The 10,647-nt window shown below is 42.8% G+C and overlaps 1 protein-coding gene across 1 annotated transcript; it reads left to right on the forward strand.

Moving 5' to 3' along the window:
* Window positions 1-2,119: 2,119 nt before the first annotated feature.
* Window positions 2,120-4,177, forward strand: flrt1a (fibronectin leucine rich transmembrane protein 1a). Its single transcript, XM_076102502.1, has one exon. The coding sequence runs from the start codon at window positions 2,120-2,122 to the stop codon at window positions 4,175-4,177; it is 2,058 nt and encodes a 685-aa protein (XP_075958617.1).
* Window positions 4,178-10,647: the final 6,470 nt, after the last annotated feature.

The following is a 10,647-nucleotide window of genomic DNA, read 5'->3' on the forward strand; positions in this document are numbered from 1 at the left end:
AGTCTGTATAGAAGTGTATAAACAGTGAGGTAAAATTAAGTGAAACAATCTGCTGCCACCGAAATTTAAATTATATTTAGCCAACCTCGACCTCAGGCATTCATTTTGCCATGAATAATGTCATCTTGTCTAACACATATTGTTTTCTGAATTGTTCACCGTCCATGCTAGTCAGTTTTATTGTGATCAGAATTTAGATATTTTAAGAGGCTCTATTAAGAGATTGGTGGAGTCTACAAACATCTTTTTTCGTGGAAGAATCTAATGGTCATGACCAACATGCATAAGGCGTGGGTTGGGTTATCCTAGAAAGCTTTGTCAGACCACGTTGGGAGGCAAAACTGTTAATAGCTGTTCTCGAAGGCAGGTAAGACTGCAGTCATTGAGAGGGTGGAGAGAACCGATGATATACTGTATATGGGAATGACAGTACAATCAAAAGTGAAAGAAATAGTAGAGAGCTAACGAGAGGAGTTCAAACTCTGCCTTCACAACCCCATCCGACAAGCACTACTGAAGAATCATACTGGCAGCTTAAAGGTGTCTGGATAGGTTTGATAGTTAGAGCATTAAGTCCCAATCAAACACAGTATATTCTAATGGTGAATGAGATGGTCATAAAATCATGCTCACATCAACTCTCAATGGAGAACAAAGACAATCCTCTATTTGTAAGAAGAATTTGCAAAACATTGGAACTGACAAAGGATAGACAGTAATTGCTTTTAAATGATCCCCTACCAGCCACGACTGAACAACTGTTCAAGGGTTCGGTGGTCATTCATTACACTTGAAAAAGAGCCTCGTGTCAACAAAGTTTGCTCTCATAATTTTCAATATTTTGGTAATGAATAAGCCCAGATTAATGTTTGCAAATGTATATTCAGCAAAGTCAACTCCCAGCAGAGTTGTCATTAATTTGCTTAATTATCGCGCTGTCTGACGTCCCTGGGAATCCTGTAATATGCACGAGAGCCAACTGGCTCTGGCAGATCACCTTGGATTTGTGAGCAAATCAATACTACAGCCCGACTATGTTTGCAGCTGTGTGGGCCTTAACGGTTTGACTAATGGCCTCGGTTATTGAAGACTGCGATGGGCTCAAGTTGTCACTCCAAATTCCAAATATATGTAGTCAATGATGTACTTACTGTTGTGACATATCTCGCTTAATCAATAACAAAAGAAAATCGTGATGCCAATCAGGTTCTGAGTACAGCTCAACTGTGGTGAATAGAAATAGATAATTTGTTGCCAAATAAATTGCATTCTGCTGAACATTAACATCTCCATTACCATTTTATTGTACTTCATTAATTCGATAGAACTATATTAAGAAGACATGATTTATGTAGATGTTTTTATCAAGAATTTTAGTGCCTAGTGCCATCTTTACGGCATGATGAGAATTTAGCTCTTGAAGACGATTGCTCTGAGCTCAAACATGTTGTTCATCTTGATTGTGAAAACTATCTTCAGCTCTGTCTGGCTAATGCAGCCATCTGCTGGCAACTACTAATGGAGTTATAGAGCCTCTCAAGAGCTCTTAAATAATTCAGAAGCGGAGAATGTTCTCAAGTCTTCACATTTATGCACAAGGCTTAATTCTAAATGTATTATTGGATTTGTCAATTACAGAGTTGCTTTTCCTAAGACTAAATATTCACTCTGCTTTAAACATTCAGTACAGGACTCACTAAAGTTTAGTCTTCTAGCTGTCAGTAGTCTTGGATTACTGTTGCTAATTCAACATAACGATGGTGGGCTGTGCAGTTATCTTTCAAGTTTTTTTGGCTAAGAGAAATCCTCACAGATCCAGCTAAACAATCTTGCCAAAAATTGCAAGATATCTCTGTAGCTTCTGTTTAGATTTGCTCATTATAGCATGAACGCAGGCTCTACTATCGTTTAGACATAAGACAATGAAAGTATAGTATGAAGCTGAACAGAAGGTATTACTGAAATCACCTTAGTTGTCTGTGACCAATAATTAATTAATTAGTGCTTTAGTGCTGACTGTAACTTCTCTTTCTCTCTCTCAGGGTGGAGGTCACAGGATTCCAGCTCACTGCAACGATTTGAGGATTGACAACACAACTTGAAAAGAAAGACAGTGCTTATGTTCACCATAATGGCACCTGTAGGTGTGGCTAAGCTGCGGGCCCGACTCTTTCTGCTGTTTCTTTGCTTGACACTACGTGCCGGCATGCTTCAGTTCGCTACAGCCACGATACAAGGATACATTGGGGACAGGGACATGATATGCCCATCTGTATGCAGGTGCGATGAGGACTTTATCTACTGTAATGATCGTGGTCTGAGCTCCATCCCTTCACTGCCTCCTTCGGCGTCCATTCTCTACCTTCAAAACAACCAGATAAACAACCCGGGTTTACCCACCTCCTTGGAGCGCCAGCTTACCGTCCGTGTGGTCTACCTGTATGATAATGAACTGGATGAATTTCCTGTGCACCTGCCACCATCCATACGTGAACTGCATTTGCAGGACAACAACATACGCATTATTCCTCGTAGTGCGCTGGCTCGGATGCCCTTGCTAGAGAAGCTCCACTTGGACGACAATTCAGTTTCCACTGTCAGCATTGAGGACCAGGCCTTTGCTGACAACCCACGGTTGCGCCTACTTTTTCTTTCACGCAACCACCTGTCAAGTATCCCCTCAGGACTGCCTGCCTCACTGGAAGAACTCCGTCTGGATGACAACCGAATCTCCACTATCCCGACCCACGCTTTCCGAGGCCTCGCCTCACTTAGATGTCTTGTCCTGGATGGGAACCTTTTGGCAAACCAGCGCATTGCCGATGACACATTCTCCCGCCTTTCCAACTTAACCGAGTTGTCTCTAGTCCGTAACTCCCTCCAGACCCCACCTGTCAATCTGCCCAGCGCCCATCTGCAGCGCCTGTCTCTACAGGAAAATGCCCTGACTCATATGCCACGTGGTTCCTTGGATGGCATGCGCAGGCTGCTGAGGCTGGACCTGTCAGGAAACAACTTGACCACTCTGCCGAGGGGACTGTTCAAAGACCTGGACAGCCTGGGCCAGCTGCTAGTGCGAGGCAATCCATGGCACTGTGGCTGCAACCTGCGTTGGCTGTATGACTGGCTGCATGCCCGCGGCAACTCCATCACTGTCAGAGGTCTCACCTGCCATGGGCCTGACAGGGTGCGAGACATGGCTTTGATAGACCTGACCAGCGAGATGGAGGAGTGTGAGGTGGTGAGGACAGCAGGGACCAGAGACAGAGTGGGCGGCGGTGGAGTCGATAGCTCCACTACTCACACCCCTCCACAGGGCTCTCTCTTCACCCTCCGCTCGAAGCGACCTGGTCTGGGGCTTCCTGACTCTGGCTTAGACTACACTCTTAGCAGCAGCGGTGTGGGGAAGAGCCTGGCCCTCAACGTAAAGCCTCTCTCTCACAACAGCATCCGTGTTACCTGGAGCGTGGCCCAGCCCAGCTCCTCTTTCAGGCTAAGCTGGCTCCGACTGGGCACTGGGAACGGCATGGGATCAATCACGGAGACTTTGGTCCGGGGCGACCGTCGAGAGTACCTTCTTACCTCCCTTCAACCACGCTCCAGCTACATCATCTGCATGGTACCCCTCGCGGCCAGTTCTGAAAGCAAAGGGGTTATTTCTGGAGATCCTGAATCTGATGAAGCTCTCGTGTGTGCAAAAGCTGAAACATCTGACCTCATCCCTCTGGAGGAGATAGAGGATGAAGACTCAAAGCAGATGACAGTCCTGCCCCTGGCAGGGATTATTGGTGGGGCTACCGCCATTGTATCATTGGCTCTTATTGTTGGCATCTTTTGTTGGTATGGACACAGGACTGGGCATTTGTGCTCTCGTGACCACTACACTCGCAGCAACTCCCGAAAAAACAAGACCTATGATGATTACATTGAGTCAGGCACCAAGAAGGACAATACCATCTTGGAGATCCGTAGTCCTGGGTTCCAGATGACGCCTATGGCGGCTTGCCCACCAATGCAGCCTAAGCCCCTACGAGAGGATTACATTATTCATACCATATTTCCCTCCAATGGCACTGGCCTGTACAAAGGTGACAACCACGTTTCCAATGCAGGACATGGCACCAACCGCGGCTATAGAGAAGGAGAAATCCCAGATATAGACTACTGTTACACATGATGTACTGTACCAGATCCTATTCACAGTGTTATTGGTAAGCTGTATAGATGCACAATTTCCCTTCGCATGGACACTTCTGAAGCACCCCTCTGTGCCTTCTTTTTCTGGTCTCCCATTCCAAAATACCTGCTGTTCACTGCACTGGAAGTACTGTATGTGATTAACTGGAACTGCAACCATGTGAGAACAGTTCACTGCAGGAAGCAGCGACCAGTGCCCCAGGTGTAAATGCACAGCTGACTGTTTCTTCCCCATCTTAGTAATGGCCTGTGTATGTTTTCTTTTCTGCTCTTTCCGTGTGACATGTAAGCAAAGAATGTATACACAGTGGAAAGGTCAAACTTAGCATAGGTGCTAAGTTGAGAGTTCCTCTCTCACACACAGGAGCCACAACAGTCAATTCAAAATGGATTAAGACCTAATGAGATGACATTTTTGTTACTCTTTCCCTGCTCACCAATCATACACATTATGTAGTCTTATCAAGTCATTGTTCCAAATGCCTCAACTATATTGATGTGCCCTACCAGCTATCCATGGAAAGGGCTTTGTAAAGCTGTGAATTGTTCTATTTCAAACGACCCAATAACCACTTGTCTTAAAGTAGGCTTGTTATTACCTTATTCAGTAGTTGGCAGGGTGAAGATCTTATCATGGCTGGTCGGCCTTGGTTATACCTCTCGAGATCATTCACCTAAGGTCAGTATTGTAGTGTTGCATCAGATGAGATGCAGCACAAGCGTGTAGATAATTTACTTAGATACCGACTGGGCTGTGTTTGAAAAATGCTTTGCTATTTTTATCCGTGGTTTGTTTCGTAATCAAATCCTGCACAGCTCATTTCATTTATTTATTTTTTTCCTTATGTGATGGTTTGTGATTTTGTCTCTGTTAAAATTGCTTTTTTTAATTTTCACCCTTCCTGATGAAACCCGGCTTTGATGAAGGCAGTGGAATTGTTTCATCTAAACAACAAAATACGGAAAGTGAAGAAAATATCCTGAAGGCTGCCTCCAGGTTCATGTTTTCTTAAATGAAGCAGAGTGGATTCTTGAGTGAGGCTGTTTATAATATGTAATTTGAAAAATTAGACCCCTCCCAAAGACTAGCATGTCGGTCCACTGAGACAGTAGAGACCAACCTCAACCCCTCTTTTCCTATTTTGTGCCTGTGTGCTTAGCCCGTGACTTCAGTTGGTGCATACTGGTTACAAAATGCTTCCTCCACGTGTTTAAAGGCGTTCACAGAGAATCCAGACTGGACAAATTACTAATGCGGAGCTTCCCGTGTGAGGCAGACTCTTGTGAGTGAACCTCGAAATGAGGGCGAGAACTGTGGGTGAAACTGAGGAGATTCAAACCGCAACACTGTTGACCTGCACTGTGGAGCAGTGGCCAAGCTGTGTGGAGGGTGGATGGACTGTCGGGGTAGTTTGAAGGTGGGGTGACTTCTCAGAGAGATGAGTTCATTGATGTTTGCTTTAGCAATGGTAAAAGGCCTCCACTCATTCCACCTCTTTTATTACTGAGCAGCACTAAAAATGTAAATGTATTAGCACTTAGCAGAGGAACAGGGATAAATGTAACAACAGCCACGGTGAGATGGAGGCGAGAGAAACATCTCCAGGCACTGACAAAGATGGAGAATTGATGGCTCTGGCCCAGTGGAGTTCACCCATGCATAAATCTGTTTGTCATACTCAGCTTCTACCCTTGGGTTTAATATTGTCCATCAGTTGTTTACCACTGTGTTGCTTCCAAAGGGGAAACCAATTGTACTTCCTTGACTGTTCTGTCCGCCGCAGGTGTACATTGGTGTCAGACGATATGTCAGTGGAATGTATATTTTAACTTGCACCCGAAATCACTGGCTTAAACATCTTACTGGCCCGGCTAATTCTGTTTTGGGGAATGTTGATATAGTGTAATTGCTATTTTAAAAGTGGGTCAATTCAAGACACGTACTTCCTCATCATTTGTATAAATAAAACCATGGCCACAGCCACATAAATATTTTTTCTGGTGAAATTATAGAAAGTAATGGTGCCATAACTTTACGTAAAAAAAAAAGAATAATTATGTGAACCTGAGATATGTGTGGAATTTGCTTTATAAATTCATCTTCAGAGGGGATCAATAAAAAGTTTTATAATCTTGTTATTACTGCAACCTGTCATTTCACCTCATGCCTGAGGAAACAGAATATGTTTATGACTCTCAGAGATTTTGGTAGAGGGTGAAATTCTATCCCAAGAAGCCGGCTTTGTGCAAAAACCTCCATATTGTTTTCATTTGATGAAGGCTCTGAATAGCTCGAGGATAAAACAGTGCCAACTGCAGCCTGAGGCCAGACACTTGGAACCAGCTGAGATTATAAGATGGAGTTTAGAAGAGTCAAAAGGCTGCTGCCCTTAGTTACTTTAGGTTTGCATTCAGCCTGGGGCTCCACGAGGCTGAACGAGCCCAACTCTAAATGAACGACTTCATCAAAACAGATGAAATTGAGTAATTAGCCTCTACCGACTGTGCCTGTGTATCAGCTTGGTACCCTTCTGTTACCTCTGAATTCCTTCCACAGCCACTTGCTATTTTAGTAAAGGAAAAAGTTGTTTCATTTGCTTTACAAGTTAGTAAAAATCAGTTAATTAAAAGCTAAACAATGCTGACATTTAAGAGTAAATTCATTTGGTCAGAGTTGTGCTATTTTGCACATTTAACCACACCCAACACTGATGTCACAGTGTACCGCACACCCTGGAGTACATTTGAGAAGTTAAACCACTGGTCAGCAAAAACAGACTTTCATGGGGTGTTGAAGCAAACCCCGTCTGTGCAAATTTCAATCTCTCGTTATGAATTGAAATGAGAAAAGCATTCACCCACGAATGTGTAGTGAAAGGGTTCTGTCCCAATATATTTTCTGTTATTATGCATGACAAAAAAACAAAACATCTGTCAATTATATTATTGCAAACAACGCCTCACATTTAACTCCTTTGCTTGTAAACAGTGAACATTGATGGTGCAGACATTTTAAATCCATTGGCAGCCTCTGTGTCCCCACAGCCATGTTGTGTTGGGCTTATTCCTAACGTCTGTGATCTGAATTATGATAATACTGTGTTGGACTCAAGACAGCCCCAAACTGTGAACTTGAGGTACAAACTGCCATTGTTTTATTTTGTTTCATTTACTGTAACTTGCCGTCACATCCTGCCATTTTTTACTGTCTATGCCCACGGGAGTAGGTCTGTGAGAGATTTATTGAGAATCACCATGGATCAACAATGTAACTGCTGTTGAATTCCCCATACAGAGCAACAGATTGGATTATCCCCTCAACATGCAGGGGCTGTGAGTCAATCCAACACAACTTAATTCATTTCAAGGTTGATATAAATATGTAAAGTGTATACCTCTCAGACTCTGAATGAACAGCCGAGAGGAAGCAGAACATCTGAAAAGCACTTCATCACATCTGTACTTCACCAGCACGTCAATGGGCAAGTATGGTAAAGGTAGAATTTGCTTGAATGAAAAAGCATATGAATGCATTTACAGTTTGCAGGTATCAGGGGCTCACACTTTACATACTTTTGAATTGTGTTGAAGGTCTTCAACATCATCAGATTCTTTGTATACCACAAAAAAATTACTGACAAATATGTTACGTCCTCTGTGTGCTTGCATTAAAGGCCTCACCATCTCAAATTCCTGGGCTGCATTTTAGTTCCTGTAGGTTTCTGCAGGTTTCACTCCCTATATGAACAATTTGGTCTGTTTAAAGGGGAACTCTCCAACCAAAACAGTAGGTGGACACGTTGTATTGTGGGTAATGTAGGCACGAAGATTAGTCAAAAAAGAAGAACAATAATAGACAGTATTTCTGGTTTATTACCATCAATTATTATCCTGTTTTTTTAAATGTCCATTGCAAGTCCGACAATCTTATAGGAATGCAGTGCTAAATTATTATTATGACTTTTAAGGAATACCTGAGACTGATTCATAGTGTAAACTTGTGAGTTCAAAACATTGAGAACAGCCTTATGTAGAGCAACGCCACCTTGGAGATGAAGGCGCTTTCATCAGAAATCAGTTCCATTACAGCCAACGATCAGTATAGACATGTGGAGTATGTAAACTGGGATTGCATAAACTAAGTTAGTTAAGAAAGAGCATTATTTGCCTATTTCAGCCTTTGTCTAAAGGACCACTGCCCACTCTGGCTTCATGGTCATCGTGGAAGGCTTCGGTGCCAGCAGTACATACTGTATGTCTCTGCTGGTCTTGGACAGCGCACTTCCCCTCTGAAACACCTTTTGTGCTCACAGAGATTAAAGAGTATCCTATTGTCATGGTCAGCTGGATCACAACTCAAATAACTGTGACCTGAAGGTTGGGCAGTAACCTATTTCCTGCCTCACTCCTGGACAATTTAAGACCGTCCCCTGTAAATCTCATGGTGCAGCAAAGAAAAGAAGCGGAGGGGAATGAAAAATGAGAAATACGATATTGGCAATGAGGCCATAAGAGGGGATATTGCAGAGAAAGAGGTCGTGACGATGTTGGCGATGGAAGTTGTTGAGTCTCACAGCGGATGGGTTTGCTTGGTTTCTAACGCAGATGGTTCAACAGTTAAGGGTTTATTAGCTGGCAGTCTGATTGTCTTGGATAAGATAATATAATACTGCATGGATTTAGGAAGGAATGCCTTGTCTGAGCCTTTATGATCCTGAGGAGACTGCATTGGCTGCATTCACAACACAATTGCTCATAGCAGGGAGACTAAAAGCAACATAGTCCTCCCGAACTCAGTATTACGTTTTCCTTTTGAGAAGACATAGAGCATTCCTGGGACCTCAAGCTGCAACTCCTTTCTTAAAATCATATTAAGGCATTTTTTTAAATGATCTCTTATTGTCTGCACCGTTCGCTATGAGCTGCTGCGGCTCAGGCGTTGTGCATCTTTAATTTTTATGTTTATCGGTCTGGATTTCTTGCCTTCAGACATTTTATTACTGCACAATGATCCTCGAGTAATACTATACCAGCCCACACCTATTATATCCAAGGTCTCAGCGTCCAGGTTTATCCTGCAGACATGTTGGATTGTTCTCTTGTTTTGTTACTATTAAGCTTGCAATCTTTTTTGTAATTAGTTAATTTAGAAGAGAAATGGAGACAGAATGTTTGTTTAGGTGTGAGAGATTTTCTCTCTAAGAGTGAATTGAAGCAGAGGATTATCAAATACAAATTTGTTGCAGCACATATCTGCTGTGGGTAAACCGGCATCTGTATGAAGTGTGCTACTTATCCTGAAGTGGTAGTAATCACTATGATGTGGCTCAAATGACTGAGGTAGTGCTCCAGACTAGAATACAATTACATTTTGTAAACCAATTTAGCCGAGCTGTTTTACAATTAGATCAGGGGGATATTACTGATGCAGTTGTTCTGGATGGGCTCAGATAGTAAAAAGACTATGCAGTAGTCACTTAATAAAACTGATACTGTTAAGGAAAGCTGATGTGCATGCTGGCAGAATGCATGCAACTTGGCTACTTGACCCTCTTAGCATTTCTGTTCAAAACTCCTGCTGTTACATTCCCAGGGATTGGAGCAGCTCTTAACAGATGTGGACAAGTGGTGGTGGCCAGTGTGTGAGGGGAAAAATACATCTTTTGTAGAAAGGATGTCTAGTTGCTATGTGGTTAAAATGAGCTGTTGGATAGAACAAGCGGCGTCACAATATACAACGACTGAGACGCTTTTGAAATGCCTGTAGCTTGCTATAATGTTAAGAGTTTAACATGTCAAATAATTATTTCAGCACCCCATGTCAATCAGAGGTACAGTTGATAATAAAATGATAATGTGATGAGACAAGTTACATAGCTAATGTTAGCTATGTGTTAGCAAGTTACAGTTGTTCGCGAAGGCACTTGCAAACATAATACTGCATATTTATCCGATGTAGCATTCATATCTGTCTGATGTGACACTCCACGCTCCACATTCTACTATAAAACAAGTTGTATAACTGTCAAAATGCTGAACTTAACTTACAGACATATAGTTAGCCTCTAGCCAAAAACTGACATTTGGACAAGGCTTGCTGCACAGGTAACGTTCTCCCACAGGATCCCAGTTTTCCCCATTCTTCCCGCCAATGCCTCATGTCTTATTTCCTGTATCCTCAGTTTTTTGGTTCGGCAGCTTATAAAAACTTAGTCTGGGGTCTTTACACAGCAGCTTTTAGGGAATTTTTCTGTTTGCGAGCAGATGAAAGTGACAAGGAGGCACCTTCACACAATACAAAGTCCATGGAGAGCGAGGAATTGGTTTTCCCTTCCGGTGTGCTGCAGGACTTAATTGCACTCTTTCTCTATACTTTATGACCAAATACCTGCAAAACTATTAACATTCCCATCAGCCTCAGCTGCAGCGCTAAAAAGCTATGGGTGCTAC

Source organism: Anarhichas minor, unplaced genomic scaffold (genome assembly GCF_050575085.1).
Source record: "Anarhichas minor isolate MPS153535 unplaced genomic scaffold, ASM5057508v1 ptg000027l, whole genome shotgun sequence".
NCBI classification, from domain to species: Eukaryota; Metazoa; Chordata; class Actinopteri; order Perciformes; family Anarhichadidae; genus Anarhichas; species Anarhichas minor.

Coding starts and splice junctions, on each gene's coding strand:
- flrt1a (XM_076102502.1), top strand. CDS start 2,120: ATGTTCACCATAATGGCACCTGTAGGTGTGGCTAAGCTGCGGGCCCGA.